At 39.8% G+C, this 26,326-nt stretch overlaps 1 protein-coding gene, 2 long non-coding RNA genes and 1 pseudogene across 11 annotated transcripts in view; 3 read left to right on the top strand and 1 right to left on the bottom strand.

Moving 5' to 3' along the window:
* The window catches only part of FKBP5 (FKBP prolyl isomerase 5), a 162,384-nt gene that overhangs the window by 69,019 nt on the left and 67,039 nt on the right, over positions 1 to 26,326 (bottom strand). For all 9 annotated transcript variants that reach the window (XM_078000277.1, XM_078000278.1, XM_078000281.1 and 6 more), the window contains one exon: positions 2,868 to 2,991. In XM_078000277.1, the coding sequence (XP_077856403.1) occupies positions 2,868 to 2,972 (105 nt within the window). In that variant the 5' untranslated portion in view covers positions 2,973 to 2,991. The remainder of the gene's footprint in view (positions 1 to 2,867; positions 2,992 to 26,326) is intronic.
* LOC114677889 (small nucleolar RNA SNORA40) lies at positions 12,528 to 12,644 on the top strand (annotated as a pseudogene).
* On the top strand, positions 21,262 to 24,751 carry LOC144340447 (uncharacterized). Its single transcript, XR_013416555.1, has 2 exons — positions 21,262 to 21,315; positions 24,236 to 24,751. It is a non-coding gene; the product is annotated as an uncharacterized LOC144340447 (long non-coding RNA).
* On the top strand, positions 21,595 to 22,985 carry LOC144340405 (uncharacterized). Its single transcript, XR_013416510.1, has 2 exons — positions 21,595 to 21,942; positions 22,294 to 22,985. It is a non-coding gene; the product is annotated as an uncharacterized LOC144340405 (long non-coding RNA).

Genomic DNA, 26,326 nt, shown 5'->3' with positions numbered 1-26,326 from the left:
TGGTAATATTTAGAATGCGTCAGATAATCTTTTCAGGAAAAACAAAACTTAACTATACAAAACCTGTATGTGTTAACAATGTTGTAGGAGAAATAACTACTTAATGGGACTAAAGCCACTTAAGCTTTCTCAGACTCAGTTTATTCACTTATAAGATGGAAGAATCAAGAGATGCTCTGATTGTCTCACCACATTGTTGTAAGAAACAAACAAACAAAAAAATTCATGTGAAAATGATTAACTATAGAGTAAAGAAACACACGCAGTCATGCATCGCTTAAGGACAGGGATATGTTCTGAGAAATGTGTCCTTAGGTGATCTCATTCTTGTGTGAACATCGCAGAGTGTACTTACACAAACTTCGATGGCCTGGCCTACTAGTACACACCCACATTAGTTTGGTTTCGCCTATTGCTCCTAGGCTACAAACCTGTACACTGTGTTACTGCACTGAATACCGCAGGCAATTGTAAAACAGTGGTATTTGTGTATCTAAACATATCTCAACACAGAAAAAGGTACAGTAATAAAAGGTATAAAAGAAAAAAAAGTGTACACCTATACAGAACACTTACCATGAATGGAACTTGTAGGACTGGAAGTTGTTCTGGATGAGTCAGCAAGTCAGTAGTGAGTGAACGTGAAGGCCTAGGATTTTACCATACACTACCGTAGACTTTATAAACACTGGACACCTAGACTACATTTATTTTAAAAATTTTTTCTTTCTTTAATAATAAATCAATCTTAGCTTACCGTTAACATTTTTACTGTGCAAACTTTATGACTTTTTTTAGCTTTGACTCTTCTAATGTCACTTAGAACACAAACACACTATACAGCTGTACAAAAATATTTTCTTTCTTTATATCCTTATTCTATAAGCATTTTTCTATTTTTAAAATTTTTTATTCTTTTACTTAAAAAATTTTTTTTTGTTTAAAACAAAGACACAGACACATACATAAACCTAGGCCTGCAGAGGGTCAGGATCATCAATATCACTGTCTTCCACCTCTACATCTTGTCCCACTGGAAGGTCTTCAGGAGAATAACATGCATGGAGCTGCTGTCTCCTATAATAACAATGCCTTCTTCTTGAATACCTCCTGAAGGACCTGCCCAAGGCTGTTTTTTGTTTGTTCATTTGTGTTTGAGACAGGATCTCCCTCTCTCACCTAGGCTAGAATGCAGTGGTATGATCATAGTTCACTGCAGCTTGGAAATCCCAGGCTTACATGATCCTCCTGCCTCAGTCTCCTGAGTAGAAGAGAGTACAGGTACACGCCACTAGGCCTGGCTAATTTTTAAAATTTTTTTTCTACAGATAGGGATCTTACTATGTTGCCCAGGCTGGTCTTGAACTCCTGGCCTCAAGTGATCCTCTTGCCTTGGCTTCTCAGGGTGCTGGGATTATAGGCATGAGCCACCACACTCAGTCAAGGGTGTTTTACAGTTAACTTTTTAAAAAATAAGTAGAAGCACACTCTAAAATAATGATAGAAAGTATAGTAAACACATAAACCAGTAATATAAACATTATCAAGTATTATGTACTATACATAACTGCATGTGACTGCAGCGCAGTAGGTTTGTTTACACCCATATCACCACAAACACGTAATATACTATATTACCATGTTACAACAGCTATGACACCACTAGGCCATGGGAACTTTTCAGCCCCATTATAATTTTATGGGACCACCGCTGAAGGTGTAGTCTGTCACTGACGGAAATGTCATTATATGGTGAATGACTGTATAGTGCTTTAATAAGTAGGAAAGCTAATTCAAAAGTAAGATATATTACTCTGAGGAAATCTCAAAAGATTTCTTCACTGTACACACGAACAATATTTACATATAAAAATAAACCCCTTTGGGCTGGGCATGGTGGCTCACGCCTATAATCCCAACACTTTGGGAGGCCAAGGCAGGCGGATCACCTGAGGTCAGGAGTTCAAGACCAGCCTGGCCAACACGGTGAAACCCTGTCTCTACAAAAATACAAAAATTAGCCAGGCATGGTGGCAGGTGCCTGTAATCCCAGCTACTCGGGAGGCTGAGGCAGGAGAATTGCTTGAACTCAGGAGGCGGAGATTGCAGTGAGCTGAGATCGCAACATTGCACTCCAGCCTGGGCAACAGAGGGAGACTCTTGTCTCAAAATAAAATAAAATAAAATAAACTTCTTTGAATTTTTCATGTTAGCTTTTCTTTCCTTAAAAAGTCTTAAAATTGTCATTAGCTAGCTTTAGTGTACTAAAAGGATACATTAAAATAGTAACCTATTTGTATGCTCTGAGAATAGGGAAACATAGCCCTTCAGAGTGAGATATAACTTGGACCTGAACCCCAGGTAAACCTGCATTACTAAGATATATGATGTTGGGCAAGTTAATTTACCTAGCCCAGTCTCAATTTCAACATCTATAATCTGGGATTAGAAATTAAAATATCTAGCTGGGCGCAGTGGCTCGTGCCTATAATCTCAGCTACTCAGAAGGCTGAGGTGGGAGGATCGCTTGAGGCCAGGATTTCAAGACTTGCCTGAGCAACACAATGAGATACCCTCTCTCAAAAATTTAATTAATTAATTTAAAAAGAAAATCCCAGCTAGTCAGGAAGCTGAGATGGGAAGATCACTTGAACCCAGGAGTTCAAGACCAGCCTGGGCAACGTAACGAGACTCAACTCTTAAAAAAAACCTTGAAGTTATGAAGACAAAATGAGAATCTGGCTCTACTGTTTAGCACTTAGTAACCCTCAATAAACATTTTCCACCCCAGTCCCCCTCAGAAAGAGTATAAACAATCTTTCCAGACAGCAGATTTCCTTGTATGTCATTCAGCTTTGTGGCCTCACCTTTAATACTCCCCTGTCTTTTTTGGAGGTAATATCCTCTCCCTGCTCAGCAACAGTGGCTGTGGGGCTTTCTCCACTGTTCTTGGCACCTTCATCAGTAGTCATTGTCTTTTAAGTAGAGAACCTGGTAAGAAGAAAAATATTTTAGCTAGGAAAAATATCACTTCTTTATGAATCTTCAATGTCCCTGGGAACTGAGCTCTACCTAACCTAAGATTTACTTAGGGCCAATAAGCTTAGATACTGAAAACGAAAACAAAGGCATTTGCTATGAGCGTGTAATGATGTCATCGGGCATGTAAATAAAACATCATCCAATTCTTTAATTTCCCACCTAGCTCTGGTCTCAAAACAGAGAACAGGACAAGTCAGGTTGGGTAGTGATTACATTCCTTAACATAACATGGTGAGAAGCAGTTCCTTCACAACTTTGAAAATATCCTTTTTCTATAGCCATATTCTTGACAGAGGGTTAAGACCTTATCGGTTCTTAATAAAAGAAGTGACAATATATCAATCACAGTGAGACACAGAGCAGGCTTAGTATGTGACAGACCCAAGTCTGGGTCCTAGCTCCAGCTCTTGACATTTCCAATTTCCTTAATCTTGCTGAGCCTTCCTATCTCATCTGCAAAATGGACACAGTACACTATTCATGGAGTTACAGTGAGGCAGCAGTGAGATAACATTTGTTTAAAGATTAGCACAGATTGGTAACTTAAACATGTTTAACCATTTATCATCATGACTGGGCCTTCTGTAGGGTCATTTTTCATCTCCTGCCCAAAATACCTACAGAATGTTCTTCCATGTGGCATTCAAGGCCCTTCACAATCTGGCCCTAATCTACCTTTCAGTTCTAGCTGCCACTATTTTCTTTTACTTTCTTTCATGCGGCTCATGCCCTAGCCAAACTAGGCCAATTCCACTTCTACAACAAGCCCGGGGCTTTCCCATAGTCATTCTTCTGGTCACTCCCTTTCGTTTCCAAAACATCCACCTCCCTCAAATGCTACTTCTATCATACCAACCTTGACCCTCTATTTGTAGGCCATTTTGCCCTTTTATGTACTTCCTTAGCTCTTCTATCCATTTGTTGTCTGTGAGAGATTTATAAGTCTATGCGCCTGTTAGGTTTAAAAGATCTTTCAGAGCAAGGTCCATGCTTTGCTCATATTTAGATTCCCTAGAATGCCTCTACCTTTAAGAATGGTAAGACAAAAAGTGCAAGGAATTTGTAATGGAATTTGGGGGGTTCTTCCTCTGATCCTTACAAGCTGTTTGATGTTGGCTACCTTAACTTCTCTAAGCCTTTTTTCCTTACCTATGTGATTAGAATAAAAATACCTGTTTTCACAGATAATCTTCTGGATGAAGTGGTATAATGTGTATTTTTAAGGTATACTATTCAAATGTTAGTTCTTATTGTTGGTCACCTGACAGACATTTTTTTCATGTAAGGCAAGCCAATGTAACCAACAGGCTAATCATAGGCTAAACAAAACACACCTAGCCACTGCCATGATGAATTCCAACTGCTCCCTGCTTGGGCAGGGAAAATCAAGAAGGACTCACTCCTACAGCTATTACACATTAGGCTAATAACAAACTTAAGGCACCCTAAAGTCATCTCCTGAGCCTTCTTGTCTAGAGTCAAACAGTCTTTCTGCACTTGTGGAAAATGTCCTATTGATACAATTGTAACTAGACAACGAAAACATACATTGTAGTGTTTTAACTCATTTCCAAATGACCACTACTGATTTCAGTTCAACAAAGACACAAATCCAATTGTTGTGCCCAAAATCTTCAAAGAGAACACCAAAAACCAGGGGCTAAGTCCCTCTGCTTTAGTTTCTAGTACAGTTTATACCAAACATAAAAGATCCAAATGTTTGGCTCAGGATAAGGGAAAGGCCAGAACAAATCGTTCTCAAACAAACAAAAATTATGTACCTAGCTCTACATGAGGCTGGCTAGATAATCAGGAAAATCAGAAGAACGGCATTGGTTCCCAGCTTCCAGAAACCCACTGCTTATAACATGCTTCTGTGATGCACAGAAACTTGTAAAAGGCACCTCGATAACAGAGGGAAAAGATCTCTTAAATATTTGGAGGGTCCTGGACTGTATGCCTGGGAAAATATATGCACACAAAAAAATTTCCTGGGGATTCACAGAGATGCTGACATCCATCAATAGATCTCTGGGTAAACCTGGGTGTAAAGCATTGAACAAATTAAAACCACCAGGTGAGAGGTTGTTGGCAAAGTACCCCACAGATAACTAATTATTAAAAAAGAAAAAGGGCCTTTCAAATAAAATGATCTGACTGATACCACTTTAACAAGTGATCTGCATCATAACCAAACTCTGCATCACCAATAATGAAAAAAACTGCTATTACTCTATCTCCTAATAGGATGTAGTGATGTGATATAGATGTGCTATCATCTATGTGGTATCCCTATCAAAAATGTTTAACCGGAAACTAATCAAGAAGAAAAGACAAAAACAGATTGTGGAGCATTCTACAAGACCATTAGCCTAGACTCTTGAAAAATGTTAATGACATAAAGAACCAACAAGGTGGTGTGCACCTGTAGTCCCAACTACTCAGGTGGCTGAGGTGGAAGGATATTGATTGAGCTCAGGAGTTTGAGGCTGCAGTGAACTGTGATCACGTCACTGTACTCCAGCCTGGGCCGAAGGGTGAAACCCCATCTCTTAAAAGATAAAAAAAGAGACAGAAAGAGAGAGAGAGAGAGAGAGAGAGAGAGACGGGATTGAAGGAGACTATATAGAGATATGACAACAAAGTGTAATCAGTGATCCTTGGCTGGATCCTGCATTAAGGGACAAAATATGATAAGAACTTGGAAAAGGAGACTGTGTATTAGCTTACTATTACTGTATGTTAGCCTTCTGGAGTGTGATATAATATTACGGTTTTATGTGGAGTAATATCCTTGTTCATAGGAGACACATGCTGTAGTATTTAGGGTTGAGGTGTCATGATATCTGCAACTTGCTTTCAAATCATTCAGAGTGCTAGAGAGATCGCATATGCACAAATGTCACAAAAAAAATCAAAACAAAGCACTGAGCAAACATAACTACAACACATCCAAAGACAATGCTTTCTTTTGAATGTTCATCATTTGGAGTTCAGCTAAATTTTTAAATGAAAATACTGTCAATGAAGAAATGTTTTCAGGCTGGGCACAGTGGCTTATGCCTGTAATCTCAACACTTTGGGAAGCTGAGGCGGGTGGGATCACTTGAGGCCAGGAGTTTGAGACCAGCCTGGCCAACATGATGAAACCCCGTTTCTACTAAAAATAAAAAAATTAGCCAGGCGTGGTGGCACACGCCTGTAATCCCAGCTACTCGGGTGGCTGAGGCACAAGAATCGCTTGAACCTGGGAGGCAGAAGTTGCAGTGAGCCGAGGTCATGCCACTGCACTCTAGCCTGGACAACAGAGCAAGACTCTGTCTCAAAAAAAAGAGAGAGAAAAAAAAGAAACATGTTCTTTTGGTTCTCACACCTTGCTATTTTGAAAACAATGGCTTGTTTAAATCCAAGTAAATAGGCAACCTGTATAAGCTGATTTACTAGCTTTCTAAATCCCATTTGATAAAGGAATTAGCTCTTCATTTTTTGGCTCCAACACTTCAAGGGATGCAAGTCATCTTAGTAATCTCAGAGGATGGCTCTTGTCAGCGGTACTGAGTCCATATGAAGAGAAGTACTATGAATAATTAAAACACAAAGATAAAAACAACAAGAAAACAAACTTTTGAACTTTCAAAAGCAGATAAAGCTGGAAGAATAAAGAAATAAACTGAATTTTCCAAGTATTTCCCTTAATTCCAACTAAGCCATTAGGAGTATAAGTTTTTGTAAGCTAACAAAACAAAGGAAACTTTTTCCTTGATTGAATGTTATATAAAAAAGACAGTAAGGACCGACAATTCCTAAAAACTGTAATGACACACTGAGACAGTTTCACCGTTTTTATAAGAGAGACTTTTCTTCTTTCCCTCACCCTAGGTTTATTCTGGATTTAATATTACTATGTAGCTATGGATATTAATCTATGATAAAGCTTATTGTGCTGAACTGTCCAAAGGCGAAAAATTGCTATCCAGTACATCAGAAAGGGAATACACAGTTCGTTCTGTTATGGACATGGCAGATAAGCATATACTCTCCAAAGTGCTAGTCAGCAAACACCTGAGATATAACAGAAAAATGAGAATACACTTAATATTTTATCAACAGTGTACTGAAAACTTCAGTTAACATAACTAAACTATCAGGTCCCCCAAATGAGAAGTCATTTTAAAGCCATATCCACCAATTCCCTATGTGTATTACGTAAATTACTGTATTGTTCTCTTTGTTAAAATATCAGTGTCTTGCCTCAGATTATGCTACTAACAGGAGAGTTTTCAGAAGGATATTTCTTTGGTAAACTTATTTTTCTTCTCAGTACAAGTAATTACTGAAGAAAACAAAGCTAACAGACCACACTTTCCCTGACTCTGAGTGCTGAGTTGGATAAATTACTATTTTTAAGTAAGCAGAAAGCAAAGGATTATATTAAAACAAACAAACAAAAAAGCCAGAAAATATTAGACTATCCAAATGTTACTATTACATACTAAAGGATGAACCTGAATACATTATTATTCCCCTTAATATGATTTTACCCTATTTGGCCTCAAAAAAGTTGAACGACAGGATTAAGTCATCAACTTCCTCTCCCCAGGAAGATGCTGGGATGACAAGAAAGTTTTTAAAATTTGCAAAACTCTGAGGTGGAAAACAAGTGTTCCTAACCGAACCAGAACTTTGGGGGAATTTCTGAACACTACACAGCAGATGAGGTCAGACCGAAGGAGAGAGCAAAGAAGAGAAAGTTGCCTCCCAAACACCAACTGTTAAGAGCAGCTCTTCCCAGGGGAGGCTGGAGAAGCTCTAGGTCTGGGGTCAGCCCCAGAAAGCAGGAGTGAGCTAGGGGAACGCATTAGAGAGCGGCATCTGGGGGAAAAAGCAGAACCTGTGTTTGAGATCAGTTAGGCCAGGTAGGTTTCTTTCCCTCCAGAGTGCACACTGCGGCTCCCATCTTTTCTTCTCTGGAAGACATAATAATCCTTATTTTTGGAGTTCAGACCCATTGCAAGGATATGTCAAGGTACTTGTCTTCTTTCCTTAATTCCTTCAGGGGCCTTGATATTCTGGCCCTTAACTGCTGAAGACAAGTCTTTGCGGAATCTCCAGAAAAATTTTCTAGCATTATTTCTTTTCCTTTGATGTCTCTGCCCTCTACTTCTAGAAGTATTATTAGATAGACTTTGGACATTTTGGTTTTATCCTTCAGGTTTCTTAAGTATTTTTCTAAACCTGGGCTAAACAATAGAATCACCTGAGGAACTTAAAAAAGCTACGGATGCCTGGACTGCAGCCCAGAGAGTCTGGATTTAATTTGTCTGTGGTGGGGCCAGGGTAATGGTGTTTTCAAAAAGCATGTTAGATGATCCTTATGTGCAGCCAGATATGGTTGAGAACCATTGGACATTTCTCCCGTTTTTCATCTTTGTCTCTGGTTTTATACCCTAAGAGAAAATCTTTGATGGAATTTTTATTTCTTACTGTCTCTTAAGAGATAGGGTCGGCCGGGCGTGGGTGGCTCACGCCTGTAATCCCAGCTCTCAGGGAGGCAGAGGCAGGAGGATAGCTTGAGCCCAGGAGTTCGAGACCTGCCTGGGTAATATAGCGAGACCCCGTTCTCCACAAAAAGGAAAAAAAAAAAAAAAAAAGACAAAAAGAGATAGGGTCTTGCTCTGTTGCCCAGGCTGGAGTGCAGTGGTACCATCATAGCTCACTGCAGCCTTGAATTCCTGGGCTCAAGCAATCCTCCCCCTCAGCCACCCTAGTAGTTCAGACTACAGACATGTGCCACCACACCTAATTTTTTTTTTTTTCAGAAGAGACAGGGTCTCGCTATGTTGCCCAGGCTGGTCTCAAAGTGATCCTGGGCTCAAGTGATCTTCCTACTTCATCCTCTCAAAGTGCTAGGATTATAACAATGAGCCACCATGCCGGGCCTAATGGAATTTTTACATCACCATTTGGTCATCAACTATGTTCAATATATCATTTAGTGTGCTCAAGGGATTTTTAGAAGAATTTAGTGGCCAGGTGAGGTGGCTCAAGCCTGTAATCCTAGCACTTTGGGAGGCCGAAGCGGCCGGATGACTTGAGGTCAGGAGTTCAAGACCAGCCTGGCCAACATGGAAAAACCCCGTCTCTACTGAAAATACAAAAATTGGCTGGTCATGGTGGTAGGTACCTGTAAGTCCAGCTACTTGGGAGGCTGAGACAGGAGAATCACTTGAACCCCGGAGACAGAGGTTGCAGTGAGCCAAGATCGCACCATTGCACTCCAGCCTGGAGGAGAAGAGTGAAACTCCATCTCAAAAAAAAAAAAAAAAAGGCCAGGCTGGGATCATGCCTGTAATCCCAGCACTTTGGGTGGCTGAGGCAGACAGATCACGAGGTCAGGAGATCGAGACCATCCTGGCTAACATGGTGAAACCCCATCTCTACTAAAAATACAAAATATTAGCCAGGCATGGTGGCGAGCGCCTGTAGTCCCAGCTACTTGGGAGACTGAGGCAGGAGAATGGCGTGAACCCAGGAGGCAGAGCTTGCAGTGAGCCAAGTTCATGCCACTGCACTCCAGCCTGGGTGACAGAGCAAGACTCTGTCTCCAAAAAAAAAAAAAAAAAAAGAATTCAGTAATAATGTTTTTTATTTTACATATTCTTATCAGATTGCTCATTTTCTTAGCACTTAGTCTTTATTTTGTAGATGCAATTACCTCTGAAATCTTTCTTTCTTTTTTTTTTTTTTTTGAGACGGAGTCTTGCTCTGTGCCCCAGGCTGGAGTGCAGTGGCGCGATCTCGGCTCACTGCAAGCTCTGCCTCCCGGGTTCATGCCATTCTCCTGCCTCAGCCTCCCAAATAGCTGGGACTACAGGCGCCCGCCACCTCGCCCGGCTAATTTTTTGTATTTTTTAGTAGAGACGGGGTTTCACCGTGTTAGCCAGGATGGTCTCGATCTCCTGACCTCGTGATCCGCCCGTCTCGGCCTCCCAAAGTGCTGGGATTACAGGCTTGAGCCACCGCGCCCGGCCTGAAATCTTTCTGAAGATACTACTGAGAAAATGGAGCATTTCTTAGAAGTGTTTGATTAAAAGGTTGTTTTTTTTTTTTAAGGAAAAAAATGCCTCGACCTTCTGGGAGGTGGCATTTTGTGTATCCTCTAGCATCTCCCAAGAACACTAGGCAGTGGGGATTCTCTGAAGTTGGAGAAGGTAAGAAGTGAAAATAAGAGAAAGATAGCATATTGTGAACATGAAAGTTAAAAGTAGAAGAGAGATGTATAGAGAGGCAGAAGTCACAGGTGAGAAGTTTGATACTTATACTATGGTTGTAAAGGGGAAACATGAAATGCTTTGGGTGAAAGGGAAGTAGAGAGCAAAGGCTTGAGAAAAGAACCAGACAGGCTTAAATGCATATAGGGGAAAGAATCAAGGGGAGATGAAAAAGTCATGATGCAAGAACAGGAAGAATGCAAGCATGGATCGGTTCATCAACTAAACACAGATCACTTAGTTCCAGCCAAATTTTAACTGTATGGCTAAATAAAAGTATTTCGAAGTTTTTCTTTAAGAGGATGGTCATGGGAATGTTAGAGTAAAATTTGGCAAATGCATACTTATAAAAATATACAGTTTTTAAAAAGGATGAGATAAATCTATACAGTAGAGAATCATTTAGCTAAGAGTCTAAACAAAAACATCCAAACAACTGAATTCGGAAAATATTTTGTAGATGTTCATCCATTATAAAAGAATGTCAGGCGCAGTGGCTCACACCTGTAATCCCAGCACTTTGGGAGGTCAAGGCTTGAGCCCAGGAGTTCAAGACCAGCTTGGGCAATACAGTGAGACCCGATCCCTGCTAAAAATAAAAAATACACGCCTGTGGTCCCGGCTACTGGAGAGGCTGAGGCAGGAGAATCATGCCATGGTTGAACCACTATGCTCCAGCCTGGGCAACAGAGCAAGATATTGTCAAAAAAAAAAAAAAGGAAAAAAGAATAGCATTGTAGTAAATGAAGTGTATTGTTATGGTGCATAGTGCCCAGTGATGATTTGGTTATCTGGACCATTAAAAAAAAAAAAGTCAGTTGATGATGCCACAATGGGCTAATATATGTAACACAAACAGTAATTTTTTTTTTTTTTTAATCTTTTGAGACAGAGTCTTGCTCTCTTGCCCAGGCTGCAGTGCAGTGGCCTGATCTTCGCTCACTGCAATCTCTACCTCCTGGGTTCAAATGATATTCCTGCCTCAGCCTCCTGAGTAGCTGGGATTACAGGTGTGAGCCACCAATGCCCAGCTAATTTCTGTATTTTTAGTAGAGATGGGGTTTCGCCATGTTAGCCAGGCTGGTCTCGAACTCCTCGAGCTCAAGTGATCCGCCCGCCTCAGCCTCCCAAAGCCTCCCAAAGTGCTGGGATCACAGACATGAGCCACCGCACCTGGCACAAACAGTGTAATTTATAGCAATTATTTGCAGCCACCAACCATGGTTCCTAGTTGTTGGTAGATTTTGGTGGGTGTGATCATTTTAGAGCACTGGATTACAATTATGCAAATATTATTCATTACATGCCAAAATGTCTTTTTCATTGTTTCCCTTTAAGACAGCTAACCTCGGAAAATATCACTAATATGGAGCAGGTGGGGTCTTACCCATTCCACATAAACAATCTTCTAATAATCACATGAAAAAGCAGATGGATTTTCAAGATGTACTGTTAAGTGAATGGTGAGTTGCAGAATGATTTGTAACATGATCCTGTTTCCAAGGGGGAAAAAGTATATATGTGTTTGTATATTTGCTTATTTATAAGAAGTTTGGAAAGATAACTTACCTAACTATTAAAACAGTGTTACCTCTAGAGAATGAGATTTGGGAGGATAAGAAGGAATTTTCACTTCTTAGATTTTATTTTTATATTATTTAAATAGTTTAACATTAAACATGTATTACTTTCATGATCTTTTTAAACTTAGGGAAAAAAAGATGAAACATTTCATGGTTCCACTTATCAGGACTTTGTATTCTTTCTCTTCAATTTAATTCAAACATTTTAGAGTGCTTTTTATGGAGAGCAAGAGAACTCTGGCTGGGGTGTGTTGAGCAAGGGATGCTTGTGCGATGTCCAGAAGGTTATTAGAGATAAGGCCTGAGCTCAGGAGAGAAGTGTGGGTGACATGTCAAGGAGTCATCAGATTCTACACAATAACTAAGATAAAAAGTACTGTTGCAATTATGTACTTACTAAGCAAATAAAACCGTGGCTTTCAAACTTTTAATGTCCAAGTCTCACTTCTGATTAGGTTGAGCATTCCTAATTGGAAAAATCCAAAATCCAAGATGCTCCAAACTCTGAAACTTTTTGAATTCTAACATGATGCCACAAGTGGAAAACTCCACACCTAACACTTCTGCTTTCTAATGGTTCAAGGTACACAAATTTTATTTCACGCACAAAATTATTAAAAATATTGTATACTGCACTGTTTTTAACTTGTGGACAAAGACTTATGGATAGGTGCAAAAAATAAATCCTCTTTTGCAACCCAGAACTCATTGTTCAGTATGAGTTTTGATACACGTAAGAAGGGATATTATGATACCCGAGACAGTTAACTGATGGGAGTATTGATAGCCGCAAAGGTTGGTTCCAAGCCAGGCACAGTGGCTCAAGCCTGCAATCTCTACACTGAGGCGGGAGTATTGCTTGAAACCAGGAGTTCAAGACCAGCCTGGGCAAGAAAGTAACAAACACCTCATCTTCACAAAAATTTAAAAATTAGCTGGGTACTGGGGCATGTGCCTGTAGTTGCAGCTACTCAGGAAGGGGAGGCTGATGCAAAAGGACTGAGCTCAGGAGTTGGAGGCTGCACTGAGCTTTGATGGTACCACTGTACTCCAGTCTGGGTAACAAAGACAGACCCTGTCTCTTAAAAAAAAAAAAAAAGACTGATTCTAGGACTGTAAAATAGATAAACAGCATGGGATATAAGGGAAATCCTCAGCAGTATTAATTTTGCATTACAATTTCATGTTGACGATACATACGATGGCTTTTTGTTTTAATGGCTTTTATCTTGAGAACATGATGTCCAGAGTTAAAGGTACTGGCATATTCCACACATCTGTACTATTCCTGAGTGTGACTGCTTAGGAATGAATATGATTTGAACTCATTCATGTTAAGGGAGGGTGTCAAATTGAGAACCAGGCAGATCCACACCTACAGTAAAAAGGACCCTAAAACTAAACTGGTTGAAGAAATTAGATCCCAAAGATTCTTGGTGAATTTTCAAGTCTTCATCAGTATATCCATATTAAAAGGAGATGACAGAAGCCAAAGTAAAAGAATTATGGGCTGACAGACAACTGGATTAAAATAAGCATCAGTTTCATTAAAAAGGGCTAACTTGAAGGTAAATCTTTTGACTCCAGCTCTTTAGTGGATCTAAAGTGGCCTTGATGGACAGTGGAAGAAATCACAACATGGAATTCCTTGAATAAAAATGTATTGACTTTAAAAAAAATAACAAATAAAAATAAAAAAATTGTATAACATTACCTTCAGGTTGTGTGTATAAGTACATATGAACATAAATAAATTTCATGTTTACACCTGGGTTCCATCCCCAAGATACTGTATCTTATGTATACATGTATGTACATATGGTCAATCGACAATGTCACAATGGGCTAATACATGTGATACAGTGTGGTTTGTCATAGTTATTTGCAGCAGACAACCACAGTTCCTTATTGTTTGTAGATTCTGGTGGGTACAATCATTTTAGAACACTGGATTATAATTATGCAAATATTATGCATTACATGCCAAAATATCTTTTTTCTCTTAGAGAAATATGCAAATATTTCAAAATTTGAAAAAATCCAAGATCCAAAACACTTCTGGTCCCAAGCATTTTGGATAAATGATACTTGACAACCTGCAGTACTTTTGGCAGCATAACTGAATAATTAAAACTCAAATCGTCACTAAAGAAGTCAGCAAGACGACTATGATGGATTTTTAAAGATCTACAGCACTTAGAAAGTGTCTGAAGTTACTGCACTATTCCTCTCAATGTCTTTTAATACCATACCATACCATTGTTCAAATAAAACTATTTACTGCTCTTTTACGCCCTGAAGCAACCTGAATCCTTCTCTGGCACTTTCTTTCGCGACTTTATGCATAGCTTTTTTTTTTTTTGAGATAGAGTCTTGCTCTTGTTGCCCAGGCGGGAGTGCAATGGCACGATCTCAGCTTATTGCAACCTCCGCCTCCCGGGTTCAAGCGTTTCTCCCGCCTCAGTCTCCCGAGTAGCTAGGATTACAGGCATGTGCCACCATGCCCAGCTAATTTTATGCATTGCCTCTTATCTCTCATAAGCTGTATCCAGCTTTGCACCAAGACAAGAGACCCCTTAGCTCAAAGGTACATCCCATAGGCATCACTGTTAAAGTTATGGCAGCAGCTGGGTCCAGTGCCACGTGCTGTACCTCCAGCAACTTTGGAGGTTGAGGTGGGAGGATCGCCTGAGCCCAGGAATTGGAGTCTAGCCTGAGCAACATAGTGAAACCCTGACTCTTAAAAAAAAGTAGTTGTGAGCCAGGCTCAGTGGCTCACGACTGTAATCCCAGCACTTTGGGAGGCCGAGGCGGGCAGATCACTTGAGGCCAGGAGTTCAAGACCAGCCTGGCCAACACAATGAGACTCCATCTCTAAAAAGAAACAGAAATTTAAAATAATAATAATAAATTAATTGAAAGCTGAAGGATAAGTAGAAGCCATTCAGCTATTTATTCAACAAATATCTACTGAACACCTACTATGTGCCGGGCACTGTTGTAGTGGAGATACAGCATTAAACAACAGGAAACAATTTCTGTCTCCATAGAACTTACATTTTGGTAAGGGTGAAGACAGTAGGAATGAGCCCCTATTATTTGTCTAGGTTTTTTATAGAAAGTCAAATTTCTACCTGTGCCACAGGGTAAAGTACCTTGACGTGATTCACTAGGGCTGAAGACTTTGGTCCTAAGTCTCCTGATGATTTGTAGGAACCAGCCAACAAGGTAACATATGAGAAAAGTCTATAAACACTATACATATAGAGAATGTGTCCTATTCATTCTGTACTCCCACCACCTAGTATAAATAAATGACATAGGAGCAGTACTCAATAAATGATGAGATGAATCACAATTTTCAAAATCACAGTCAATGTAAAGAAGGCAAAATATTAGACACTATAGAGTCAGTGCTGAAATACCATTACAAGCTGAGTACATTCCTTCTCTAAATTTAATCTGAAAAATCTAATCTGGAGAATTATACTGTACCTGAGTGTTCAACTATAAAAGTAAAAATAAAATTCTGTTCTAATCAGGAGTACTAATTAAGAACACCCAAGCATAATTAAAATCTATCTCTGAAGTGCATTATAAGAATATGCCTGTGCATACACAACACACAGAGAATTACCTTATTAACTGGATTAGTGTGGTTTAAATATGGACAGTCAAGAACAGAGGACCACACCTAGCTGCCAATATTTGAGTATACATTTACTAGCAACTGGAGGAAGAGATGTTTCAGACTTGAGACTCAGAGGGAAAAAAACCCAAGACAAAAGTTTTACATAATACTGCATCCTCTTATAGTACTATCTCATTAAAACACTATTCTAGAAATTGTTTCCCAAAATCCATTATATGCCTAAGAGAAAAACTGTACAAGAATAACATTTTGAGTCTGTGTAGAAAGAATTAAAAACCTTGGCCATCTTAAATCCCCACCATGAAAATATGGAAGGAAGAAAGGGCCAGTAACTAGCTGTGGAATCTTTGGCTCTCACTCAGTTTTTCCATCTATACCTTTCGGGGGTTAGACTAGAATCATATCTAAGGTTTATTCCAACTCTATTATTTTGTATTTATTCATTAAAAAGTAACTTATATGTTTTACTTCTGGGGAAAATGAGGTTTGCTATGTGGAAGGAAAAACAATTCCCAAGGGATAGAAAGTTATCTTAACAATACAGAGTTCACTTTCCATTGCAATCCTCTGGCACAATATGAATTCTGAGTTTTACCCACTTACATGTGGTATTGGTTATCTAAAGATGCCATACAAATTAACACAAACAGTCCAGGCAAAGTGGCTCATGCCTGTAATCCCAGCACTTTGGGAGGCCGAGGCAGGTGGATCACTTGAGGTCAGGAGTTCAAGATTTGAGACCAGCCTGGCCAACATACTGAAACCCCATCTCTACTAAAAATACAAAAATTAGCCAGGCATGGTGACGCATGCCTGTAATCCCAGCTACTCGGGAGGCTGAGGCAGGAGAATCACTTGAACCCAGGAGATGGAGGTTGCAGTGAGGTGAGATCATGCCACTGCACTCCAGCCTGGGAAAACAGAGCAAGACTCCGTCTCAAAAAAAAAAAAAAAAAAGAAAAAAAGAAAAAGAAAGAAATTAACACAAACTTAGTGGCTGAAATAACACCAATTTATCATCTTAAAGTTCTGGAGATCAGAAATCCAGAATGGGTCTCACTGGGCTAAAATCAAGGTGTTGGCAGGGCTGCATTCCTTCTGGAGGCTCTGGGAAAGAACTCATCGCCTGGCTTTTTCACATTCTAGAGGCTGCCCACATTTCTCGGCTGGTGGCCCCCTTCCTCCATCTTCAGCCAGGAATACTGCATTTCTTTGATCATTCTTCTGTAGCCATCTCTCTCTCTCTCCGACTATAGTTGGGAAAGTTCCTCCACTTTTAAGAACCCATGTGATTAAGTTCAGCCCATCTGGGTAACCCAGGATAATCTCCCCATTTCAAAGCCTTTAACCTTATTCACGTCTGCAAAGTCCTTTCTGCCCTACAAGGTAACATATTTACAAGTTCCATTTTTGAGGAGCCATTATTCTCTCTACTACCGATACCTAATCATCCAATCAAGATCATAAGAATTTATCTCAAGCTTGGAAGTCCATTGACTTCCTCCATTTTGTACTTAGGGGGTCTCACTACATTCTTTCCTTTCTTTTTCTTTATTAATCATCCAGTTGGACAACAATATTCTAATCTAAAATAAAATTTAACATTTTATATCATTCTGAAAATGCATTCAGAAATTCAGAAAACAAAGTAAAACATCTGGTTTCTCAATTTTGTAATAAAGCTATAAGGCCACGCGCAATGGCTCACAGCTGTAATCCCAGCACTTTGGAAGGCTGAGGCAGGCAGATCACGAGGTCAGGAGTTCGAGACCAGCCTGGCCAACATGGTGAAACCCCGTTTCTACTAAAAAAAAAAATACAAAAATTGGCCAGGCGTGGTGGCTCATGTCCGTAATCCCAGCACTTTGGGAGGCTGAGGCAGGTGGATCACGAGGTCAGGAGATCAAGACCATCCTGGCTAACACGGTGAAACCCCGTCTCTACTAAAAATACAAGAAAAAAAAAAATTAGCCAGGCGTGGTGGTGGGCTCCTGTAATGCCAGCTACTCGGGAGGCTGAGGCAGGAGAATGGCGTGAACCCGGGAGGCGGAGCTTGCAGTGAGCCGAGACCACGCCACTGCACTCCAGCCTGGGCTTCACAGCGAGACTCCGTCTCAAAAAAAAAAAAAAAAAAAAAAAAAATTAGCTGGGCGTGGTGGCGTGTACCTGTAGTCCCAGCTACTCAAGAGGTTGAGGTGGAAGAATCGCTTGAACCCTAGAAGCGGAGGTTGCACTGAGCTGAGATCACGCCACTGTACTCCAGCTTGGGCAACAGAGCGAGAGTCTGTCTCAAAAACATAATAATAGGCAAATCTGCTATATATAATGCATGAGTTACCTCAAACCCAATCACTGAAAAATTATTTTAAAAATTAGTCTCAATCCCTTATGTGATTCTGAAATTTGAGCAGCAAGCAATAAACACATGAAGTATATTTTTTTACAGATTTTGAGACATAATTAAGCTACGATAAATTACACATTTAAAATATACAATTCGATAAATTCTGACATATGTACATATATCCATGAATTCATCATGACAATTAAGATGATGAACATACCTGTTACTCACAAATATTTCCTTCATAAGTCATCCGTTTGCAACTCAGGTCTCCAGGCAATCTGATCTGCTTTTTGAGTAGATTTTATAGAATTTCATATAATGTGACATTTTTTTCTGGCTTCATTTCCTTACTATAATTATATTGAGAATAAAATAAGTTGTATCAATTGTTCATTCCCTTTTATTGTTGAATAGTATTCCATCGTATGAAGATACCACAAATGTCCCTGTTGATGCACATTTGAATAGATTCAATTCTTGCCTATTACAAATAAACCTGCCACGTATTTGTAAACAAATCTTTATGTGGTCATATGTATTCATTCCTCTTGGATAAATGCCTAGGAGCAAAATAGTTGGGTCACTTGGTAGTGTCAATTTTAAGTCCTTAAGAAAATGCCAAACTGTTTTCCAAAGTGGTTGTACCATTTTACATTCCCACCACAAGTGTATGAGAGTTTCAGCTGCTCCACATCCTCACCAACACTTGTTACTGTCAGGCTTTTAAACTGAAGACACTGTAATGTCTTCTCTAAATTTAATCTGAAAAACCTTATCTGGAGATTAGACACTGTAATGTCTTCAGTTTAAAAGCCTGACAGTAACAAGTGTTGGTAAGGATGTAATGGTATATTCTTATAGTTTTAGTCTGCATTTCACTAATGACTAATGATTTTGATCATCTTTTATGTGCTTATTTGCCATTCATGTATCTTTTCTGACAAAATATCTGTTCAAATCTTTTGCTTATTTTTTTTACTAGGTTATGTGCTTTACTGAGTGTTTTTTCTTTTCTTTTCTTTTTTTTTTTTTTTTTTTTTTTTTTTGTTGGAGACAGAGTCTCACTGTGACAACCAGGCTGGAGTGCAGGGGTGCAATCTCAGTTCACTGTTCACTGCAACCTCTGCCTCCTGAGTTCAAGCGATTCTCATGACTCAACCTCCCAAGTAGCTAGGATTACAGGTGCCTGCCACCATGCCTGGCTATTTTTGTATTTTTAGTAGAGATGGGGTTTTACCATATTGGCCAGGCTGGTCTCGAACTCTTGGCCTCAAGTGATCTACCCGCCTTGACCTCCCAAAGTGTTGGGATTACAGGCAGGAGACACTGTGACTGGCCTTATTGTTGAGTTTTGAGAATTCCTTACATATTCTAAATACAAGTCTTTTATCAGAATATCTTCTATAAATATTTCCTCCCAGTCTGGGGCTTGTCCTTTATTCCCTTAAACACGGCATTCAAAGAGATATTCTTAATATTAATGAAGGCCAATTTATCATTTTTTTCTTTTATAAATCATGCTTTTGGTGTTATACCTAAGAAATCTTTACCAAACCTAAAGTCACAAAGATTTTCTTCCAGAGATTTTATAAATTTGGGCTTTACATTTAGGTCTATGATCAATTTTGAGTTAACTTTTATGTATGATGTAAGGTATGAATCAAGATTCACTTTTTTATATATGAAGACCAAATTGTTCCAAAACCTTTGTTTTTGAAAGGACAATACTCTTTCCATTTAATTGCCTTGGAAGCTTCTTCAAAAATCAATTGACCATATTTTTTTTTTCTGGACTTTTCTATTCTGTTCCATGGATCTGTTTATCTTTACACCAGTTACCACAAATACCATGTTTTAATCACTGCAACTATAAGTTTTGGAAATCAGTGTTAAATCTTCCATCTCTGTTGTCCTTTATCAAAATAGTTTTGGCAATTCTAGGTCTTTGCATTTCCATATGAATTAAAACCAGCCATCACTTTCTAAACTTTCTATTATCTATGGGGAAAACTGATGACAATATTGAGTCTTCCAATCCTTGAACGCAGCAGTATCTGTCCGTTTATTTAGATTTTCTTTTTCTCAACGTTTCATAAGCTTGCAGTTAGAAAAGATCTTGCATTTTTTTTTGTGAAATTCATCATTAGACATTTAGTATCTTTTTCTACTGTCAATATTATTTTTAAATTCCAACTCCTGATTGTTCATTTGTTAGTATATAGATACAATTGACTTTTCTATATTGATCTTGTATCCTGTAACTTTGTTAAGCATATTTAATTGTTCTAATAGCATTTTTGTAGAAATCATAGGCAATCATGTCATCTGTGAATAAAGAGAATTTTACTTCTGCCTTTCCAATCTGGAATACTTGTTCTTATCCTATTGCACTAGCTAGAATCTCCAGAATAATGCTGAATACAATTGGGAATAGCAGATATCTTGACTTGTTCTAAATATTATATAGGGAAGGCATTCGGTCTTTCAGCATTAACTATGATTTCAGCTATTAGTTTTTCACAGATGCCCTTTATCAGATTGGGAAATTCCCTTCTTTTCCTAATTTGCTGAGTTTTTATCAGCAAGGCATGCTAAATTTTGTTAAATGCTTTTTCTGCATCTATTGAGCTGATCATGTGCTTTCTGTTGCTAATGTGGTACACGACATTGGTTTTCAAATGTTAAACCAACCTTGGATACCTGGAATAAACCCTATTTGGTCATTGTATTTTATTGTTTTTATATGTTATTGGATTCAATTTACTAAAATTTTGTTAAAAATTTGCTGCTGGGTGCGGTGGCTCACACTTGCAATCCCAGCATTTTGGGAGGCTAAGGCGGGTGGATTGCTTGAGCCCAGGAGTTTGAGACCAATCTGGGCAACATAGTAAAACCCCATCTCTACCAAAAATAAAAAAATTAGCTGAGCATGATGGCACGCAACTGTAGTCCCAGCTACTCAGGAGGCTGAGGTGAGAAGACGGCTTGAGCCCAGGAGGTGGAGGTTGCAGTGAGCCATGATCACACCACCACACTCCAGCCTGGGCAACAGAGCGAGACGCAGGAAAAAATAAATAAATAAATAATAAATAAATACATAAATACATAAATAAAAATTGCAACTATGTTCATGAGGGATATTGATCTATAATTTTCTTTCCTTGTAATGATTTGTCTAATTTTGTTAGATTAGATTTGTCTAGTTTGCCATTTGGTAGTACCAGTATCACAGACTGACTTATGAAATATTCAGTCTCTATCAATTTTATGGAGGAGTTTGTGTAAAATTGGTATTATGACTTCCTAAAATGTTTGGTAGAATCAGGAATACCACGTAGGCCTACAGTTTTCTTTGTGGGAATTCAATTTTTTTTTTTTTTCAAGACTGAGTTTCACTCCTGTTGCCTAGGTTGGAGTGCAGTGGCGCAATCTTGGCTTACTGCAACCTCCGCCTCCTGGGTTCAAGCGATTCTCCTGCCTCAGCCTCTGGAGTAGCTGGGATTACAGGCATACGCCACCACACTCAGCTAATTTTGTACTTTTAGTAGAGACAGGGTTTCTCCATGTTGGTCAGGCTGGTCTCGAACTCCCAACTTCAAGTGATCCGCCCGCCTCAGCCTCCCAAAGTGCTGGGATTACAGGCGTGAGCTACCACGCCCGGCCTAATTCAATTTCTTTCATAGATATAGGACTTTTCAGGTTGTTTATTTTTTTTGTTTTGTTTTGTTTTTTTTTGAGACGGAGTCTCGCTCTGTCGCCCAGGCTGGAGTGCAGTGGCGCGATCTCAGCTCACTGCAAGCTCCGCCTCCCGGGTTCACGCCATTCTCCTGCCTCAGCCTCCCGAGTAGCTGGGACTACAGGTGCCCGCCAACTCGCCCAGCTAGTTTTTTGTATTTTTTAGTAGAGACGGAGTTTCACTGTGTTAGCCAGGATGGTCTCGATCTCCTGACCTCGTGATCCGCCCGTCTCGGCCACCCAAAGTGCTGGGATTAGAGGCTTGAGCCACCGCGCCCGGCCTTCAGGTTGTTTCTTCTTCAGTGAGCTTAGGTATTTTTTTTGTTTTGTTTTGTTTTTTTTTGTTTTTGTTTTTTTTTTTTGTTTTTTTTTTTTGAGACGGAGTCTCGCTGTGTCGCCCAGGCTGGAGTGCAGTGGCGCGATCTCGGCTCACTGCAAGCTCCGCCTCCCGGGTTCACGCCATTCTCCTGCCTCAGCCTCCGAGTAGCTGGGACTACAGGCGTCCGCCACCACGCCCGGCTAGTTTTTTGTATTTTTAGTAGAGACGGGGTTTCACCATGTTAGCCAGGATGGTCTCGATCTCCTGACTTCGTGATCCACCCGCCTCGGCCTCCCAAAGTGCTGGGATTACAGGCTTGAGCCACCGCGCCCGGCCGAGCTTAGGTATTTTGTATCTTTCAAGGAATTTGCACATTTCATCTAGCTGTCTAATGTATTGCTATAAAGTAATTCATATTATTCTCTTATGTATCCTTTTAATAATTATAGAATCTGAGCTTTGTTAGCAATTCTTTCATTCTTGATATTGGTAATTGACATCTTTTCTCTGTTTCCTGATTAGTCAGGTTAGAGTTTTATTAATTTCATTGTTGTCAAAGAACAGCTTTTGATTTCACTGACTTTGTCTTACCAGTTTTCTTTTTTTCTATTCCACTAATTTTGGCTTTTATCCTTAACTCTTTTCCTCTGTTTACTTTGAGTTTAATTTTCTCTTCTTTTTCTAATTTCTTAAGGTGAAAGCTGAGAACACCGATTTGTGATTTTACTTCTTACCCAATACAGGCATTTAGAGCTATGAATTCTCCTGTAACATTAGAATTAAACACAACCCACATATTCTGATATGATTTTCATTAAGTACAAAATACTTTCTAAATTCATCTTTGATATTCTTCTTTGACCTGTGGGCTTCTTAGGAACATATTAGTTTCTAAATATTTAGTAATTTTCCAAGTATCTTTCTGTTATTGACTTTTAATTCCCTTTTGGTCAGCATACGTACTTTATGATCTAAGTCACTTTATACGCATTGACGGTTTTTTGGTTTTTTTGAGACCAAGTTTTGCTCTTGTTGCCCAGGCTGGAGTGCAATGAAGCAATCTCGGCTCACCCCAACCTCTGTCTCCCAGGTTCAAGAGATTCTCCTGCCTCAGCCTCCCAAGTAGCTGGGATTATAGGCATGCACCACCACGCCCAGCTGATTTTGTATTTTTAGTAGAGACGGGGTTTCTCCATGTTGGTCAGACTGGTCTCAAATGCCCAACCTCAGGTGATCCGCCTGCCTCGGCCTTCTAAATGCTGGGATTACAGGCGTGAGCCACCGCACCTGGCTAACACTGACACTATTTTGCGAACAAAAATACGATCTATCTTAGTAAATGTCCTGTGTGTAACTGAAAGGAATGTGTATTCTGCTTGTATTGGGTAGAATACTATGTAAATGTCAATTAGGTTAGTTGATAATGTAGTTCAGATCTTCTAAATTATTTTTTGTCTACTTGTTCTATCAATTATTGAGAGAGGCGAGGTATTGAAATCTCCAACTATAATTTTAGATCTATTTGTCCTTTCAGTTCTGTCAGTTTCTGATTCATATATCTTGAAGCTCTGTTATTAGGTGCATATTTACAACTATTAATTTCACTTGAAAGCAGCCAATCATGAAAGGCCATACATTATACGATCCCATTTATACGAAAGGTTCAGAATAGGCAAATTCTCTCTGTAACACTGCTATGAACATTTTTGTGCCTAAGCTTTTATCATACGTAACTGAAAGTATGGCTTCTTGGCTGGGCGTGGTGACTCATGCCTGATCCCAGGCACTTTGGGAGGCTGAAGCAGGCAGATCACCTGAGGTCACGAGTTCAAGACTAGCCCGACCAACATGGTGAAACCCCGTCTCTACTAAAAATACAAAAATTAGCTGGGCATGGTGGCAGATGTCTGTAATCCCAGCTACTCAGGAGGCTAAGGCAGGAGAATCTCTTGAAACCGGGTGGCAGTTGCAGTGAGCAGAGATCGAGCCATTGCACACTCCAGCCTGGGCAACAAGAGCAAAACTCCGTCTCAAAAAAAAAAAAAAAAAAAAAAAAAGTATGGCTTCTTGAACACAGTCTGCTTGAGTGAGAGAATGTCAGCTTGACAACACGGCAGCGGTATGGTGTTGTGCAAGCCACTCACCTTCTCTGTGCCACGGTTTCCCTGTCTAAAACACAAGGCTATCATTTACCAACGTCTCTTGGGATTGTGAGGACTAAAGTAATGCACATAAAGGACTTTTTACAGTGCCTGTTACATGGTAAACTTTCAACATTAGTAGCAGTAGATGTTGTAATTATCATTTAGTTTGTGTTACTTTCTCTTTTTTTTAATTTTTTTTTTTTTTTTTAGAGAGACAAGGTCTTGCTATGTTGCCCAGGCTGATCTCAAATTCTTGGGCTCAAGTGATCCTCCTGCCTCAGTCTCCTAAGTTGCTGAGATTTACATGCAAAAGCCACTGTGGCTGGCTAGTTTGTATTATTTTCTTGAGAAGATTTCCAGAAGTGGTATGACCTCGTCAGAAACCATGAGCATTTACACGTCTGATTTTTTTTTTTTTTTTTTGAGACAGAGTTTCGCTCTGTTGCTCAGGCTGGAGTACAGTGTCACAGTCAAGGCTCACTACAGCCTCAATTTCCCAGGCTCAAATGATCCTCCCACCTCAGCCTTCTGAGTAGCTGGGATTAGAGACATGCACAACCACACCCAGTTAATTTTTTATTTTTTTTTTGTAGAGACGAGGTTGCACTATGTTGCCCAGGCTGTTCCTGAACTCCTGGGCTCAAGTGATCCTCCCACCTCAGCCTCCCAAAGTGCTGGGATTACAGGTGTGAGCCATCACACCTGGCTGTGTCCAAATATATTTCAACAAACTATATCTCAAACTGGGTATACTAATATTTGGTGCCACTAGTAAGTATATAGAAATATATAAGAGAACAAGGATTACCTAGCTATCATAATTACAGTAAATTTGTTTTGTTAATAGGAATCTCATTTCAACTGTGCATTCATTTTTGCTGCTTTTGGCCCTTAGTTGTTTAAAAGCCAATAGTTTTCTAATTATCCTGTGAATCCTACACACCATGAATACCTACTGAATATGAAATGTCTGTAAGACCCTCTTCTAGAGGCTACACAGAAAACTGAAATAAGTTAGCCCAAGGATTTTTTGTGAAGGCAAAGAAACATTTTAATTCCAAATAATTATGATTAAGTAGAAGAGAGCTACAAAGTGTTTCTGAGGGTCCAAAGGAGGCAGAAGATGGCAGTGTCTGAGCTGGTCCTCAAAGGATGGGCATACTTTCAACCGGCAAGGGTGTGGCAAGAGTAAAATCAAGGCTGGTAGAAGAACACAGCACGCTTCAAGCCTAAGCAGCTTAAGTACAAAGTGGCTCGGGGCAGAAGTGATGAGAGAGCAAGAGCACAAAGAGGACCGTCTAAAACAGAGCCAGTCACCATATGAGCTGAGGGGGAGGGCTTCTCACAGGGCAAACTGTACAGAAAGACACGAAGACACAAAGCATCATGACCCATCCAGGGAGCTTCATGTGATCCCATTTGGCTGAAGTGAAGGGTACATGTGGGAAAGAAGCAGATGATGCTAAATAAACAAGCAGAGGCCTGACTGTGAAGGACCTTGTGTGCCAAAATAAAGTATGTGAACATTATTCCAAAGGCAACAGGGAACTGAGGCATTTTTAAGAAAAGAAGTGACAAGCAGACTAGCTTTAAGAAAAAAATTACTCTGGAACTCCAATAGTTTCCCATCTTACACAGGTAAAACCCAAAGTCCTTCTTATGCTTAATACCCTATATATGCTGATCATTGGCTATCTCTGAAATTATTTCTCCTTCTCCCCTCACTCACTGCTCTGGCTACAGTGGCCTTCTTGCTGCCTCCTCCCATGTGCCCTTTCCTCAGGGCCTTTGCACTTGCTCTCCCCTCTACCTGGAACTCTTCCCTGGATAGCTGCAGAGCTCGCCCCTTACTCCCTTCAGGTCTGCCTTCATGTTCAAACCTTTTCTCATCAGAGTTGCTTTTACTGTTACCAGAAATAAAAAAGCAAAAATCGACTATAATCAGCCCCACTATGTTTTCCTCCAGTGTATTTATAGCATTTGTATACTGCCTGTTTCTCCTTACTAGAATATAAGCTCTATGATGGATCCCTTCAATAAAAATGTGACATTGAGATTGTTATTACTGCCACGTCCGGACAGCAAATCGAAGGGACGAGCTCAGTAAATCTATCCATGGATATACTGCTAGTGAACAGTGGAACCAGGGAGAATGACTCCGGAGCTTGCACTCTAACTATTTTACATACTGACTCCCCCGTAGTGTCACAGGTCCCTGACTCTGATTCTAAAG

Source organism: Macaca mulatta, chromosome 4 (assembly GCF_049350105.2).
Source record: "Macaca mulatta isolate MMU2019108-1 chromosome 4, T2T-MMU8v2.0, whole genome shotgun sequence".
Taxonomy (NCBI): Eukaryota; Metazoa; Chordata; class Mammalia; order Primates; family Cercopithecidae; genus Macaca; species Macaca mulatta.
Note: the sequence above shows the minus strand (reverse complement) of the source record. Positions and strands in the feature narration are given on the sequence as shown.